The 16,937-nt window shown below is 45.3% G+C and overlaps 1 protein-coding gene across 2 annotated transcripts in view; it reads right to left on the bottom strand.

Moving 5' to 3' along the window:
• The window catches only part of LOC128911761 (calcium-activated potassium channel subunit beta-2), a 158,926-nt gene extending 142,276 nt beyond the window's left edge, over nucleotides 1-16,650 (bottom strand). The window contains exon 1 of one of the 2 annotated variants that reach the window (XM_054207119.1): nucleotides 16,517-16,650. In XM_054207119.1, coding sequence (XP_054063094.1) covers nucleotides 16,517-16,554 — 38 coding nt within the window. In that variant the 5' untranslated portion in view covers nucleotides 16,555-16,650. The remainder of the gene's footprint in view (nucleotides 1-16,516) is intronic. The other variant, XM_054207122.1, reaches the window with a different exon arrangement.
• Between the last annotated feature and the right edge of the window lie 287 nt (nucleotides 16,651-16,937).

The following is a 16,937-nucleotide window of genomic DNA, read 5'->3' on the forward strand; positions in this document are numbered from 1 at the left end:
GCTGGTTTTCCAGACACCTTTTTTTCTTAAACAGTTCTTTATGCCTGATATTTTCCTCTCATTAAACTACCTTTTGTGTTCAAATTAAGTCACTTCTCTGTCTGACTTCAGCAGTTATATAAGCTAAGAAACAGATTTGTCCTCTATAGCCTTTTGTCGTTACTGCGGCTCTGAACTGGCTTTGGTATTTAAGCATTCATGAGAAAATACGGATGCTAGAAATAGTGCAGCAATTGAGTATAATGCTATATATGGAGGTAACAACACTTCCTCCAATTAGTCTTAATTTCCTTATTAATATAGCCATGAAGCTCAGCCTGCCTTTGGTGTCTGCCTTGGAGAGACACTTGTTTCCACCCTGGGTTTAGGAGGGGAAACTCTGCAAAGGGGTGGAATTAGGGGAGGATAAGGAGATCCGAGGAGAGTCTGGTGGGTCCAGCCCTCCACAGGGGCCGGGGCACATGGCTGAAGTTTAAGCCTGTGGTTAATTTCTGGCCAAGGAAAGAGGTCTCAAGCATTTGGACAAGGGGATGAGGTGGCCGTATGGCACCTGCTCTCCAAATAGAGCTGTGCCGCTTCCCTGCTGGGGGAAATGAGACGGGATAAGGGCGGAAGAGAGAAACTCTGTCCATTTACTGGGAGAGCGGATGAGTACATGGAGACCTCACCTTGCCTCTGCCTGTCCTCCTTGGGCCAAAGGTGGCTTCCCGCTCCAATCCTGCGGGCTGAGCCATTCCTGAGCTGCACAGCTCCTGCAGTGAGGGCTACGGCAAAGGCTGAGCTGACGGAAGGGCTCTGTGCACGACAGATGGGCGATATATCTGTAAACCAACACAAGACAGAGCAAACCAGCTTTCTGTCTTATTTTAAGGTAGGCCTAACCCTAGCATAGACAGAACAACACGAAGGACAGAAACATCCCTTAAGAAAGGATCTCACTTCTGTGCCACATCCTACTGCCTTTCCTTTTCACCCAAGGTTTCCCCTCTGCGGCTGGTGGCAAGTGTCAATGCTGTTACACGGGTGTCTAGGAGGTGCCTTTTATGTTCATATTCCATTTGCAAAGAACCTTTGACGAGCGTATAAATACATTTTAGAAGACAGCCCTGGGATAAAGCAGGCAAACAGACAACAGAGGCATAATTGGAGGGAAAGGAGAATGGGAGTAATTTTCACGAGTGTGACAAGTCCCTCACCACCGCCCTTCCTTTTCGTGCTTTCCTTATAACCAGTTGCTTTCTTTCACCCTGTTTTTTCTTTCCTTCATTTCCCATTACCTTCAAGTCACACAAACTGTGGTTATGCTCTGTACAAAAGCTTTTATGCAACACAGGTAATGAGGAAACAGTATTTTCACCGTGCCCTGCCACCATCAAGCTAGCAAGCTCATTCATCACGGCTCTCCCCATGCCTGGCAAGCTGAAAGGTAGTGCCCTTGGATGTCAGTGCTCGTAATGGTGATTGTATTTTCACTTGCTGGTTCATAATGTGCTGGTCACCAACCCCCAACAAGTAGGGGACGTTTCTCACTGCTGCAGCCGTTGCTGAATTATTTGCCAATCTCCCTGGGTAGTTTTGGCAGCTTCTTGCCACCTCCACAAAGGGCTTTTGGCCACAGAGGGCCCTGGGGCAGGCTGAAGGTGGTGGGGTCACCCTCAAGCATTGAGGTGTCACTATGGAAGGAGAAGATGCCATTCACCTCGCTCTTATGTGATGAGCAGCAACACCATGCAGATCCACAAACTCCTCGTTCCTTAATCAAACCCTGATATTCCACCAGGAAGTGGTGTCTGGAGCCCAGCAGGACTCGCATAGTAATTAAAGCATGTCAGCAACACAAACTTATTGTTAATAGTCATGAAGAAGACTCTGAGCAGGTGGAATGCTTTGGAAAGAACAGGAATGTACAGGTAGGCCTGACACTGTTGCTTGTTCCCCTACTTGAGCAACACCATTGGGAGCCCTCTTTCTTGCTCTTGAGAGCAGCGTAATGCAAGGCAGGACTGATCTCTGTTCCCAACTTTCAACAGGATAAAAGGGCTAGAATAAGGCTTTCCTTCCCACTCCCTGATTAGCTCCAGTGCCTAAAAAACCTGAGGTCTAGGACTGGTTGTCTCTTTCTGGGAGAAGAGAGATGGCTCAATCCTATGTTCTTGTCCAACAAGCTTCTCCAAGGCAGTTGTCCATACCACCGCACCTACAGCTCCAGCACCTAGCTGCCATCCTCAAGTGAGCGTCTCTGCTACTGCAGCTATTCTTAACCTATCGGGGGGAAAAAAAAAAAAACTTCTGTTTTTTTTCGAAGTCTAAAACATCGGTCTAGAGGCAGGATGAAGAGGGCTGCAGGAAGATATTCTCAGTAGAGAATGTTGCATAGTTGCAAAAAAAGCACGTTCTGTGCAGGCCTAGGCACCGGTCTACAGAGAGCCCTGGTCTGGGAATAACTTCACGGATGCTAAGAAATCAATCTGAGTGTGTATGAGATCAAGACCTATGAAAATTGATAAGGGCAACTAGCCAGCTGGCGTGCGTCGGTCTAACTCCACAGAATTTGATTTGCGCCAGTTGGTCAGCTACCGGCCATAAGGCCAGAGGCGTCCACGTGCCGCAGGGTGCGAGCTGCTGCAAGGCAGGGGCCCTACGGAGCTCCGCTCACCAGATGCTTGATGGAGCCCATTAAATTGCTTAAAGAGCAGATGAGCTGCTTGAGCGTTTCCTCAGGAAACACCAAAAGAAGCAGAGCATCTGGAGTGGAGTTTCACAGGCACGTCAGGGCAGCCGTGGAGGAGCAGCTGGTGGGCAGCAGGTGGGCAGGGACCGGGTTCTGCCCGCACACGCCACTTGACATTAATTATACCTGCTGGACTTCTGCATGCTCCTTCAAAACTTCTGCGGGAGATCAGGCACGGCACTAACTTCAACTCTTTGAACTGTGGTAGTGATGCTTGTCTGGAAACTATGCTAACAGGAAAAATCCACAAAGCGTGTCAGTTTGTTTTCCAGACTGCAGGCAATCTTGTTTGATTTTTTTTTAGTAGGTATTAGGTCTGATGGTGCTCTCCTTATTCTCAGTGAAAGGGGCACAAGTAATAGCTGTCTTGCTCAACGTCGTGAATGACTAGTGAAGTCAGCGTCGGCTGTGAGAGCTATTTCCCTCATTGCATTAATTCTGGTGTGCAAGATTTCATTAAATGCAAGAGAACAGGCATTGACTGAGTGTTGCAAAGCCTCCCCTAACTGCAGTTATTCCTTCTTGTCCTTTATTTATAAACTGAATCCTTACTAGAACTGTATGTGTAGCAATTCACTTAAAAAGGGACAGTAACCGGTATCTGCAAACTCACAACTAGGAACGATTTAGCCTCCAGAGAGGAAAAGGCTGTACTTCCCATTCTGAAGGCGGAGGTTTGAAGCCCAAAGCTTGCCTAGGGTCTCTCCTGTTACCTGTGTAAGAGCCAGGAACAGAGATCCGATCTCCTGTACTCCAGCGCTTTTACTATACGGCTATTCTCTAGTCCCTTATTCCTGCAAGCCATTACTCTATAAACATGATAAATAGACTGGGAGAAGTGTTTAGCATTGAATACTTACTACGGTATAATTGCTCCAGCCTCCCCTGGCAGCAGAAACATTACTCTTATGTTGAAAATGGGGAAACGGGGACACAGTGCTTTGTCCAAGCTTGTGGGGCTGTTAGGATCGGAGTCCTGCAGCCCAGGTCAGTCCTGTGAACTATGTTGCCTGTCGGTGTTAGCTGCTGCCAGTGAATTCAATAATGGCTTAGTGGAAGAGGAAAATTAAGCCGTACTGACACGGGAGACAAGATATGCTTTTCAATGAGATTTGAAAATTGAGACAGAGAGTTGATTAGGTTCGTATCACTGTGCGATCTAGAGATGTTAAACAACCAGCTCTCCGCAGCCACACGGCTGGGAATATCGACCGGATGGAATCGCTCCTCCTGAAATGCTGTAGCCTGTTAGTACTGCAGTGCTGCTCGGAGGCGGTTATTTTGTCCTGGGAGGAAAGAAAAAAACCTTTCTTTCTCTGATCCTCTGAGTCTTATGGGACCCTGTGTGCAACAACGTGGTGCTTAAATTTTCCTTGACTATTTTGCAAAGAAGATAGCGTCAGAGAGGCACGTGGAGACACAGTGGATGAGAGAAAGTTCACAGGTGACAACCCTACTGTTATCAATACAACGAACGCATCTATGCTGTGAGGCCACGTCTATGTTGTGATGGGGCGAATTGCAGGAAAGAGAACGTTCGAGTGTGCTGAGCCCCAGCGCGGGACCGCTCCTGTCCCTGGCACGTGCTCTTCCTTGGCTGTGGTTCAGATGGGCTGGATGGAGGAGAGACCAGGAGGCAAAGGAAGTGGCCTGCGCTGCCTCTTCAGGTCCTGTGGCTCAGCGATGCTGGGGCAGATCAACTGCACTCAAGATTTCCCCTTCCAGACAAGTCTAGGGAATGTCAGATGACAACAGGGAGAGCGATCTTGACAGTACGCTGACAACTGCAATGAGGTGACAAGCGGTACAGGCACGCTGAGAGTGAGACAGGGGTGTGCAAACTCACACACACGGCACTTGCAAGACACAGGACGGAGAGGGAGGATTACGAATGCTGAAACTTTCTGGAATACTAGTTTTCCAAGAGCGTCTATCTTTGCTGTGATGCTCCCTCTCCAATTACATTATTAATGCTTTGTTATGTGAAATCCAGTTCCAGCTGACTGGCGCACTGTATCAAACAAGGCACATCACAACTCGGGGTGTCAGCCTGGTGAACTGAAGAGGGAAAAATAAATATCTCCACTTCTGCAAACTGTCTTTAAAAAAAAAAAAAAAATCAAAACCTACACAAACAGAAATACCAAACAAGCTGCCTCTATAAATTGCGGCTGACAACTGTGATATGAAAAAGCTGCTGAGACGAGGTGGCGAGGCTCTAGGCGAGGTGGAGAGGCTAATTTTATTCGTTGTCCCACTGAAGTCCTGAGGACAATGAAAGGCAGTGGCTGCTCTGTGCCCACCCGTGTGTCTGTCTGAGTTAATGGGGCACCTGGAGTCCAGGAGGATCACCTCACCGTGAATCCTCCCCAGCTGGCATTAGGAATTCGCTGAGTTCCCCTCTACAGACTGCACTGTAATGGCCGGGGTGGTGATAAGCAGCTGAATGGAGCTGCGTTGCCAGTGGGGCTTTGCCAGCTCCTTTCCAACCTGAAAAAGGACGTTTTGTTGGGATGGAAGAGATTAGGAACTATTTACAAACATCCCAGCTTCCAAGGTTCTGGAAAACCTTTCAACGTGTTTCTTGGTTTGCAGAAAGGTCTGACCCAAAGCATCCAGCCTGTGGTGACCCGCTCTGCCTTTAGTGCCGTTGTAATCCCGTTTCCACCACGATGATTAATCTGCAGAGAGCAGAAGGACTCCTTGCTCTGCCCGTCTGCTGCCAGAGATGCTCCTGCTGACCAGGGGACAAGCGTGGGCTCTGGGAGCCCTGGGAATGGCTCTGCTTGGGGGACGTTGGGTGGCCAAGGGGGACACAGCATGTGGAGCTGGAGGCAGTCAGGGTACCCAAGGCTTTCTGGAAAATGAGCAGTGTTTCTGTATGACTGGGTACAGTGGTGAATTTATAGGGCTCTTCTGCTGCCTCAAAAAGGAGCAGCAGAGAAGCGGGGGCGAGAGGGGAAGGATCAGCATTGATTAAGCTGACAGTTCTGCTAATGTCACTGTGGACACAGCCACCTTCCGTTTCTTTGCCAGCAGCAACTGAAATAATGAGATGCAGAGGGAGAAGGAGGGAGCGTCGGCGCTGGGCTACTCACAGTGCCGTTGGCAGTATTTAGATGAGAAACTGGTGGTGTGATGGATGGCCATGATGCAAAGATATGTGGTGATCAGTGCTCTGGAAACGCAGGCAGATTAAGTAGGACTGTGCCTGACTAGTCTGAAGGTGACTCTACCAAAAGCCAGTTGTTGGATGCTAATTGCTTTTGTCCCCCACAAGTAATATTCCAAATTTGCAGTTCCTGCATATTTGTCGGCTACTTTCACGCTTTGGTCTAGATCTGCAGGCTGTGCTGCTCGTCAGGCTCCACAGCTCCCAGGCAGAGAAGAGCTTGTTTGGTCCTGATGAGAGCATGACAAGGAGAGTTGAGGACAGGCTGAGAGAGCTGGGGTTGTTCCCTGGAGTCTTCTCCAGGCTGAGACCTTATTGCAGCCTTTCAATACTTAAAGGAAATACTTATAGGAAAGATGGGGACAGACTTTTTAATAGGGTCTGTAGCGATAGGACAAGGGGTAATGGTTTGAAACTGAAAGAGGGTAGATTCAGACTACATATAAGGAAGAAATTTTTTAAGATGTGGGTGGTGAAGCCCTGGACCAAGTTGCCCAGAGAGGTGGTTGATGCCCCATCCCTGGAAACATTCCAGGTCAGGTTGGATGGGGCTCTGTGCAACCTGGTCTAGTTGAAGATGTCCCTGCTCATGGCAGGGGGTTGGACTAGATGCCCTTTAATGGTCCCTTCCAATGCAAACGCTGTATGACCCTATTCTGGTATTTCATGCAATGGCTCTTAAGCCTTATGTTAGACTGCTGGACTTGGATTTAGGCCTCATTCCATCCATTTTTATGGATGGTTTCAGAGTAAGCGAAATGTGTTTCTGATTTTATAAGCTTGATGTGTATTGTATATAGTTAGCTGTGACGGGCAGTTCTGAGAACAATCATCTGTATAAATACCCAGACATCGTTATTTGGATCCATATCTCCCTGGTCATTATGCAGAGGTGATCTCTTGACATCTTTCAAAACACCACATCAAGCTATTTCCAAGGAGGTTTCTGCTTGGAAATGAGTATAAAGCTTTAGTGTTAATTTTGTAGGAGTTATATTGAATGTTAATAACATCTCCAACACTAGGCTTCACATACAGAACATTATGGTTATCTGTCTAGTGTTTCCAATTAACCAGGGGCACTGTCTTTGCTCTCTGTTTCATCCAAGGACAAAAGTAATTCGTTAGGATAGCAAATTGCCTTCCCCTCTTGCAAATTAGCATAAGAGCATCACTATAGAAATAATCCATGCTATCTGGATTACGGCAATGAAATTGCTATAAACGAAAGCTGTTTTCTGAACTAATATTTAGAGAAGATGAGAGAAAGATACATACAGGAAGGGCATTACTAAATAGATTTCAGTATTTATCTTTTTGAAAGAGGTTCTTTTTCTCCTGAAAGGGTAACGTACATCTATCTTGCAAGGAGTTTCCTTAGAGGGTTTAAATGAAGAGTGAAGCTTTAAGAACAAAATGAAAATGGAAGAAGAAATATACTGCCATGGGAAGCTCAGAAATGAGGCACTCGGGGTTTCAGAGAGTAATCATTAATCCCCTCCTGCCCCGAGGGCATTCCTGTGTGACCATCAAAATGACACACGTGCAGCTGTCTGGCACTTTGCCACCTCCCTCGGTTTGATGGACTTTGCTCTGGGGATGGCTAAACCTCCAGCTGTTCAGAATGGTAGTTTGTTTTCCTCGACAAACACGTTCAGATGTTTACCTGACCTATCGGAATCCACAAAAGCAGACTATAAATCTTTTCCAATGATTTTTTTCAACACCTTTTCCTTCCCAGAACCTGGAAACACAAGAGACCACCAAAACCTGAAAACCTGTCCAGCCTGAGCACTGCTTTACCCTTAGATTAGGATCGATGGTTGTGCCGGAGTTGTACCAGGGGCTGTTGTACTCATGGCTTAACAGAACGTGTAACAAGGTGCACCTTATTAATACCAGGGGTGGGGAGGAAACTCAGGTGTGTGCCTATCTGGCTTGGTGATACGACTGCAGAGCTCACCTACCCCCAGCACAGCGCCAAGCAGTCCCCAGCTGGTCCCTGGGGCACTACAGCTCATGCAGTTAACGTGGCACAAGCTTATACTGCAAATGGGTGAAAGGAGACAAAGGCTGAGTCAGAAATAAACTCCAGGAGGCAACGCGAACTCTTCAAAGTGAGCTGAGGGTGCAACAGAGGACCATCCGGCAGGGGCTGGGACCTAGAGCTCCCGGGAAGGCGGTGTGTTTCTGCACACATGGCTGAGCCAGCAGGGCCTGAAACGGTTTGGTTCTGATCACCTCATCAGCCTGGGCAACGAAAAACACTTTAATGAAAACTGGCAAGATATTAGCATTGATTTTGAAAACGCTGCACGGGTATGATAAAAGAGCAGATACGTGATGGATGACAGAGAGCCGCTTGTCTGGCTTTGTTCAGTGCTTAGTAATAGATGAGAGAGACAGAAAAGGATCTTCTCCTTTTCTCTCACACCATCCCTGGAGGTATTTAAAAGCCGGGTAGACATAGTGCTTAGAGATAGGGTTTAGCGATGGTTTTTGTCAGAGTCAGGTTGACGGCTGGACTCGATGATCTGAAAGGTCCCTTCCAACCCAGGCGATTCCACGATTCTAATAGTGCTGTGAATCTTAAGTGTAAGACACACTCAGACCACAAAAAGTATTTCAGAGCCTTCCCTCTCATCCCACGAAGCAGCACACTGATACAGTGATGGTTACCGAGGCAATATCCGATGCCTGCAGACAAAATGTTTATTTTCTTTTATTACAAAAAGTGAGCTGGAAGTATGGCTCATCAGTGCAAAGAGGACAGGTATTTCCAAAGCTGCTGCCAACCCCCTTCCGTGGCCGTGATTTGATTCCTGCACGTACTCGAGAGGGACCCATGACTCAACACGGGGTTCTGAGCTGAACTGCATTCGCAGGTTTCGATTCGTTATGACTCCTAAGCTCCAAAAATGAGAGCCTTTCAAAAAATTTATTTTAAAAAGAGACCAGGAGGTGATTTTAAAAAACCAACAACAAACAAACCCCTCTGAAATAATGGGAGCAGCTGTACGTATTTCTTAGCAGTGAAAGAACTAAAATCCAGGTATTTTCTGATCTTAGGTTTCCCATGTGTGCAATCGAAACTGTAAATTTAGAGAAATACTGCTGTGGGAAGATGAAAATTCCCTTGCCAGATGAGGATTTGGCTCTTCTTGCTCAAATATACACATGTTTTTGAGATTGTTTGCTTTGTGATAGACAGCTCTAAATCCAGGTCTTTCAACCTCTTAAAAAACCCTCCTGAATGTATTAAATACATATGTAATAGAGAGCGCTCCGGGAAACTGAAACCTGTTGTGTGTCTGCAAAAACGAAGAGCACATCTGCAAAAAGAACGCCAATTTGGGAGGTCTAATGCACTCAGGGCTGGAACACGGTAACTTCAGAGTACCTGGAACAGATTTGGCATGACCTGCGCTAGCAGACCTAGGCCTGGAGCCATGGCAAATCTGTCCCCAAAATGTTTGGCTATTCTTTTAGCGCACTGGAAAATATTGAACATTTTGGATCTTCAGTCGTTTAGCTGGCCACCTTATATGGGTTGGAGGCTAGGTATTGCAGCAGCATGAAGTTCAGTCTGGTAAACTGGGTAAAAACCAAAGCTGTGGTACGATGGGAAGATGCTGACGCCCTCCTGAGCTACCTGGTTGGAAGCTGGTGCCCCTTACTGTGGTGTAGCTGCACCCCAGGACAGACTGAAAGGACGTGGTTAGTCTTCTGTAGCAGAGTGGACCTCAATTTTGTGCTGTTTTTGTGGTATGCACTTGGCCATCACTCGAGCAGGGCACCAAAGGGCTAATTCTGCAACACGTAATTTACTCAGAGGTTCAAACTTTGTTTTGAATTTCCACCTGATTCAGATTTTTAAAGCAAATACCCAAAATGCAAATCAAACCTTTGGTATTTCAGGCAGAACAGAATTTAGACATAAAAGAAAATACTTTAAAAAAAAAAAAAAAAAAAAAAAAACCAACACAACAACCAAATCATCTGTCTTGGGTTCATCTGAAATTTTGTCTCTGGAGTCTGCAGAGCAGGTAGCCAAGCCAAAATCAGCGGCTAGCAGTGTTCCGACTTGTAGCCAGGCTTTGGAGGAGGAAAGGGTGGCCCAGGCTGCTGTTGGCATGTCCCTGGGACAGAGCAGGGAAAGGAGCACCCTAAGTGTGTGTCAGGGGCACAGGGAAAGCAACCAGGCTTGGATAAACTAAATCCCTGTGTTATGGATTAATTTTTCTGCAAGGAAGAGCTTTTGAAAGGAGCCATTCCCTCTACTGAAGTCAGTGGGACCTGCTGCTGTGGCTGATTTTACCCAGCATGGGTGAGAGCAGAATCGATGGTGTTACCTCTCCTGCATGGCAAAGCCTTTTCCCAGTGCTACCAATAACACACAGACAAGTGCTGCATCTTTTCCAAACGAAAACAGAAACCCCGTTAGACTCCAAACAGGCAGGGCCAGGATATTGTCAGAAATTCAGGGTTAACTGCATTAACCTGGGTTATGCTTGAACACGCTGATCTCAGCCTTTCCTAAGAGATCGAAGTTCTCAGAGCTCAGTGGGAAGATAAGGTCAGAAACTGACATTTTTTATTTGGGTTTTTAGAACTTCTGCTTCCAAACATACAGATGAAGCCCATTCCATCACTTAATACTGTGATAACAATCCCAGTACAGTGGAGGAACGTGTCTCACTCAAACGGTATCACAGACTAACATAGGCAACCGGGTATTTTCTACGAAGCTGTAAGATGGTTAGTGTTTGCATGCACAACCTTTCTTTTGCTGGGAAAGATTTCAGCTTCTCTGTTGTGTGGAAACACACGTGCACAGCCGGTCTGTGCGTGTAGCCTGTCAGCTCTCCTCCAGAGCTGCACGACTGCTCAGAAAATGAAAGCAAACACTCCAAACTGGCCTCATCCAAGCCATCCTGCACCGCTTCTGCTATTTGTCCACGAATACCAGGCCAGTTGTCTAGTTAGCGAAACAGAAACATTAAATTAGAGAAATCACAGAAAATAGTGAGTAGGAGGCCCCTTTAAGGTCTCCTGGTCCATCTCTTGCCCCGTGGCAGGCTCAGCTTTACCTGCACCACTTCCCTCTGGTTTGTCTAACCTGCTTTTAAAAACCATTAGTGGTGGAGATTCCAGAATTACCCACAATTAGGTAAAAGGTAGAAGATGTGCTTCACGAAAAATACAACTGTTCAGCTAATAGCTTCTTTTTATGAGGTTGATCTGACCTGTACCGCAACCACTGCTGAAGTATCTGTGTGGTTCACTCATGTTTCAAGGAAACGCGCTGATCCTTTCGGGACATGCAGATCTCAGCACTGGAAAATGGGAGATAGATGCCAAGTTTTGCCTGTAAGATTGTTATTGGTAATCTGCACAGATGAATTTTGGCTAGCTGGGATTTTTGGTCTAACGGACTTATGCGGTTGCCTTTAAGACCTTAATTGTAACGAATGTGATTAGCCTACAATTGTCCGAGAGGCTATGGTGTGACAGGGATGGGAGTGTTTGCTTCCAGCCTACGCAGGCCAGGCAGCACACGTCCTGCTGAGGATGCTGCTGTCTCACCGGCTGCTTGCTTTAAGTACACACCAGGGCTGTTTAGTCTGTACAGTGAGGAAGCGTGGCTGTGATCCTTTAGACACCCCAGCTGCACTCTTAAACTGTCCTCAGCCTCTCCCAACCTACAAAATTTCAGATTTTACAGGAAAGTTACTCTCGCTTTCATGTTTCTTTCACCATTCCTCTGTTTCCCAGGCACATCCTGAGAAGCTTTCATGTAGTACAGTTAGTGATTTCACCGAGACTACTCAGCTCTTTCTTTGGCGACCCAAGGCATAAGGTAAAATGGACTGAACTCTCGTGCATCCCCCTCTTCTTTTCCTTCTACTTTTCATCCTTGAGCACGGTTTTTACAGTGGGAATCAAAGTGGCTCCCAAAAGGGCCCATCCGCAGGCTCGCTGCTCCAGTCATTAGGAGAAGGCTGCCACGTGTTCCTTGGCAAGCCTCTGCCACGCTTCAGGTCCAGTTACCGCCTACTGGGAATGGCACCAAATTGCTTCCGGCAACTTAGCATCCCACCAGTGCTATCAGGCTGGTCCACTCGTACGGTTCCAACTAGTCAGCAACAGAAATATGTCAGCACACCACCAGCACATTATGGACTTATTTTTTTTTTAAATACCAAATGTCTACATCTTAATCCCAGTCAAACTAGCTGAACTCCTAAACACTCTTGTAGGGACTGCAAGTGGGTGGAAAGGAGGAATGTTTGGAAATGGATGAGATAAAACAGGTTTTCACAGAAGCAGCAGTTCAGAGCTCGTCCCAGGCTCTGCTGCATGGCGGTGCCTCTGAATGCCCTCTCATTTACTGGCAAAGAGCAGCTGGCCCTTGAACGTTACCATTTACGCAGTTTCTGAATTGTACTATTTCTAATATGTTTTACAGTTTTTTCCAAATCTGTGTACTTCACAGGAAGATGGGGGACAAACCGGCAATGGGAAGGAGCAATTGTAAACTAGTTAATAGGCCTGACTGTCATTTTTATTCGACCTGTGTGTGGAAAGCTGCTTTAAAGTAGCTTTAAGGAAAATGAGAATCAACCCTCTTGAACTTAACGCTGTTTCGTACAGTCTGAAGAGGCAGCACAAAGCTGCTATTCCCTTCTTCAGTTCAGGGAATATAAATCAGAGGATATGAAAATTTTAAAACATAATTCTGAATCTGCCCTGCTTAACACTGGGAAAATCCGTGATTCCAGTGATAGACAGTAACAGTATAAAACCTGTTTACCCTTACCGGGTACTGCGGGTTCTACCATCAATTCCTGATTTACCAGCAGCTCTCTGTATCAGCTGGACATTCTTCAGAGCCTCACATTCCAGTGTTTTCCTAGCCTGAAGCTTCCTAAATTGCAAGATGTAGCCTGATGCTGACCATGCAGAACAGCCTGATCTCTGGCAGACCAAAACTCCCTGTGCGCAGCAGAGCGGACACATACATATTACTTGCTTCTTAACCCAGGACTCTTAGAGTTTCATTTTTTGGCCTTATTTAAGAAGCATTAAAATTAGAGAAGGAGGTAAGTCAAAAGACTTGAGGCTCTGAGGGCTTGCACTCGGGTCTTTGTTGTTTGTTTGTGTTTTGCTGGGGGGTTTTTTGGCTTTTTTTGAACCTTATCCAAAGTACTTGAATGTGGTGGAACTAGAGACAATGCCAAATTGCTGGCCCACCGCTCGTTACCTTTTTCTCCATATGACTTATCCTCCTGACTGGTAATTGCTCTTGCTTGAGTAGATTTGGTTGAGTGCAGCTTTTGTCCAGGTATTTTAAATCCCTCTCAGAATGAGGCATCAAAGAGAGAGCTGAGGACGAAGAAATTAAGAGGAGAAATTCCTAGGGGCAGAGAAATTGAGCTAAAATCCTACTCTCACACTCAGAACTTTCACAGATGCTTTTTAATGTCTGCACATGTACCCAGAAGAGCAAAATATCTACCAGACAGTTACCTTTGCCAGCATTTATCAATAAATCACCAGAAGCTTTGGATATGCAAGAAACACTTGACATTTTTTCCACTTTTTTTAAACATCACAGTATAAGCAGAAATGAATAGATTACTGTTGGTCTCAAATAGCTTCGTACTGTTCAGGAAATAACATGGCAGAAAAAACCACTTTTAGGTAAAAGCAAAAATTTCATTAAGAAACAACAACTGAAACACTTTCTTTGTGTTCAGATAACACATAATTTGCAGTTCAAAGATACTTTGCTTTGATTCCTGTCAGATGCAGAGGCAGTGACATATGCCATGACATTCACCAGCTAACTCTCAACATAAAAAGATGTGATGATTTTTCTCTAATTGACGGAATGGAAAAGCAAACGTGGGGGGGGGGACGGTTTGGTTTGTTTGTTTGTTTTCAAATGAGCCTGAGAAGCAATTTTAAATGGCTGTCAAATATCCAGCAGTGGTTAGTAGACGACTGGATGGAAGATACTGAAATTCAGTTTTTGCCTGTTCCCAATGTTTTTCTTTTGAAAGTATTTTACTTCCTGACATTTCAGATGTTACTTATCGGAATATTTTTCCCCTGGTTTTAAGATATCTCCTGTTCAAATTTGCCTGCTGACTTCACTACGCCATTCTGACAGCTTTCTTTGGGACCAGTCAGCTTTTCTGCAGTGTATTCCAGTTGACAGGTTTCAAAGGAGTTTTATTTTATTTTTCATCTTCCTGTGACTATCAAGTATTATGCTGGGGTTTTTTTCTAGTTGGCTACTCTAGTGTTTCTTTTTCTTTATTCTCCACTGACCGTCAGCACACTTTTATTTTACTAGTGGATATCGTTTTGTGTACTCTTCTTTGCATATTATTTTTCTTAGCCTCTGCTTCTACAGTTAGCGCAATTCTGCCTTTTCATTTTAGAAATCCAGCTAGAATAACTCAGGGCAAAATGTGTGGAGCAGAGGGACTTCTCAGTATGAACCGCTCAGAGCAGAAGTGCAAGGTCTGTGCTCTAGCTGAGAGTTCAGGAGAGGAGGGGCTGGTCCTGCTTCACCCCGAGTACCTTGACGTGGCTTTGATGACTGCAGCAGGTTATTTCCACGAATCCAAAACCTGTCCCTTCAGATTTTACACAGGCTGTGGGCAGCATTTCAAGCTGTGCAAAAAGCACAATCTGAAAAGCCAGTAGAAATACTCACTGGTATAAGTGAGCTTAAAATCAGGCTGTGAAAATAACTATACAGGTTAATAATGATCCTACATCCCTGTTTCTTTGTCTGTATCAGTGGTTCGAGGTTACCAACATAACCCAGGCCTGTCTTCTGGCTTTGCTCCTGACACGGGACTTTCTCTCTCGTCCCTTGTTACCAGCCTGATGGCGTGGAAGTATGACTGCCTCCGTCTCTATTTCAGTGCAGTGTATGAAAAGCAAACATCTGCAGCAAGAAGCACATGGGAAGCCTTGGTGGAAGAGGAAGGATGTACTTTGGCAAAATAAATGTTCAAAGGAGCCATAGCTGCTGCTTTGCGCAGAGTGACTCAGCTGTCTGGGCACGGATTTGCCAGCAAAAATGCAGTTTAACTCAGTGTTTCCATGAAACAGATGAACTGACAGTCATACTTTGTCATATAAAAACTTCCATCAACTTTAGTGAACTTCTTGCTATGGAAAGGGATGAATAAAGCCAGCACATCTGATTTATCATCTGTGCTATGCTGCTAAGTAAGAGCAAGACACTTGTAAGCACTGTATGAACACCCTATCAGGGAAGGTCCCTGCCCCAAGGAGCTTTGGGTCTACATGGGAGAGGAGGTCAGGCAGGAGGAGAATGGGAGGAGCCAGAGGTAATGTGACCAACAGAAAGATAATTCCTATGTCCCCAGTTCAAGGTTTGTCCCTCTCTAACACCTCTCACAAGTTACAATACCCTTCATGCACCGAGACGCAACTCTGCTTTCTGCTGCTTCACAACATTAGGGAGCACAGAATATGGTCTACGTGAACAGAAGAAGAAACTAATCTAAAAAGCTTATAGATGAAGTTGAGTCTGGAAACCTGGCTCTAAAAACCATGATAATGCTGTTGGACACCAAAAACATACCATAGGAGTGCATGCAAAACTAATGTCACTTCAGATTTGATATCAGAGTTCATTAGGTACAGAAAAAAACCCTCAATCTCAGTAAATTTCAAGATAGTTAAAAGATAATTTAGAAAACAGAAAGAAAGAATGTCAAGAATATGTAGTCTTTTATTGCCTGTTCTTGATACACATGTGGAGTCTTGTTTGGACATGCACCCCTTTCTTCTCTAAACTGAAATACTCGCCACATTTGTACAACACAATGAACAAGACTATTTTCATCCACCGAACTGCCAGATATGACACCTTACGAGTAAAAGATCTGCATGTCATCAAATCCTGTACTGAGTGGTTTCCCTTTAAAGACACCATTTCCAATTTATCTCAAAGTCCAGCTTAGCTCTGAGTATCTCTTTTATGGCAGTAGCACCAAATTGTATCAACATTATAGGATTATGAAGTGGGATCACTTACCCTGTCAACTCTGGCTTTATATTGATACTTCCAGCAGAGCAGGTGCTGTATTTTATTAGTTACAGAGATTCATCGTGCATACAGAAACTGCCCTCTGCACCCTGCTTTTATAATAGGATTCAATACAGCTGAGCAAACACAACCTCTGTAATATATAGGAAATACAGGAAGACAACAGGAGCAGGATAAACTCTCTGATTAGGTACAGTGTGCACAGTGGATCAGAAATAGAGACGGGGAAAAAGGAGGAGGGAAAATGTGTTTAAGGTCTGCCATGAAGGCCTAGGAAACCCAGTTTAAAGGATTTCTGTCCTAACCAACTCCGTAATCCCTACCAAAGACCTGAACACAAATACAACTTCAGTATATTTCCATGCTGGACTTCAGTTAAATGCTTAACATCGCAGTCAAATAGGGGAAAACCAAAACAAAACAAATCCAACCTACTAGTTGTTAGTAACTTCAGAATAACGAACCGACAGCAGTTCCCCAGCCCAAACAGCTCAATCCATTTGTTTCTACTTACCCCCATTTGTCTCTTGGATATTTAAGGCAAAGGCTCATTTTGTCCTGCAGATTCCGTGCTGCTGCTGCTCAGTATTATCTCGCCTGATCGTAAAAAGGCTCCGGACCAAAAGGAAGAGGAAAGCAATACGTGAAACAAACACAGGAGCCCAAGAGGAAAGCTACACCCTAAAGACCAGCACTAATAGCAACTGCGAGACAGGGCAAAAGAGAACACTCCCCGTTACTAACTTTTTCCATTGATACATGTGTTAACAAAACAGTTTTGCTGCAAACTTCTCTTCCTCCTTGCAAGCAACGCTTTGCTGTGTGTCTAGACCTCAGATAAACTACATGATGAGCGTGGGCTTAGTGGTTGGGATTTTTTTGGACCAAGTGAGCAAATGAGTGAAATATAAACTAGAAGCTCAGCTGACTGCTTT

This window comes from Rissa tridactyla, chromosome 6 (genome assembly GCF_028500815.1).
Source record: "Rissa tridactyla isolate bRisTri1 chromosome 6, bRisTri1.patW.cur.20221130, whole genome shotgun sequence".
NCBI classification, from domain to species: domain Eukaryota; kingdom Metazoa; phylum Chordata; class Aves; order Charadriiformes; family Laridae; genus Rissa; species Rissa tridactyla.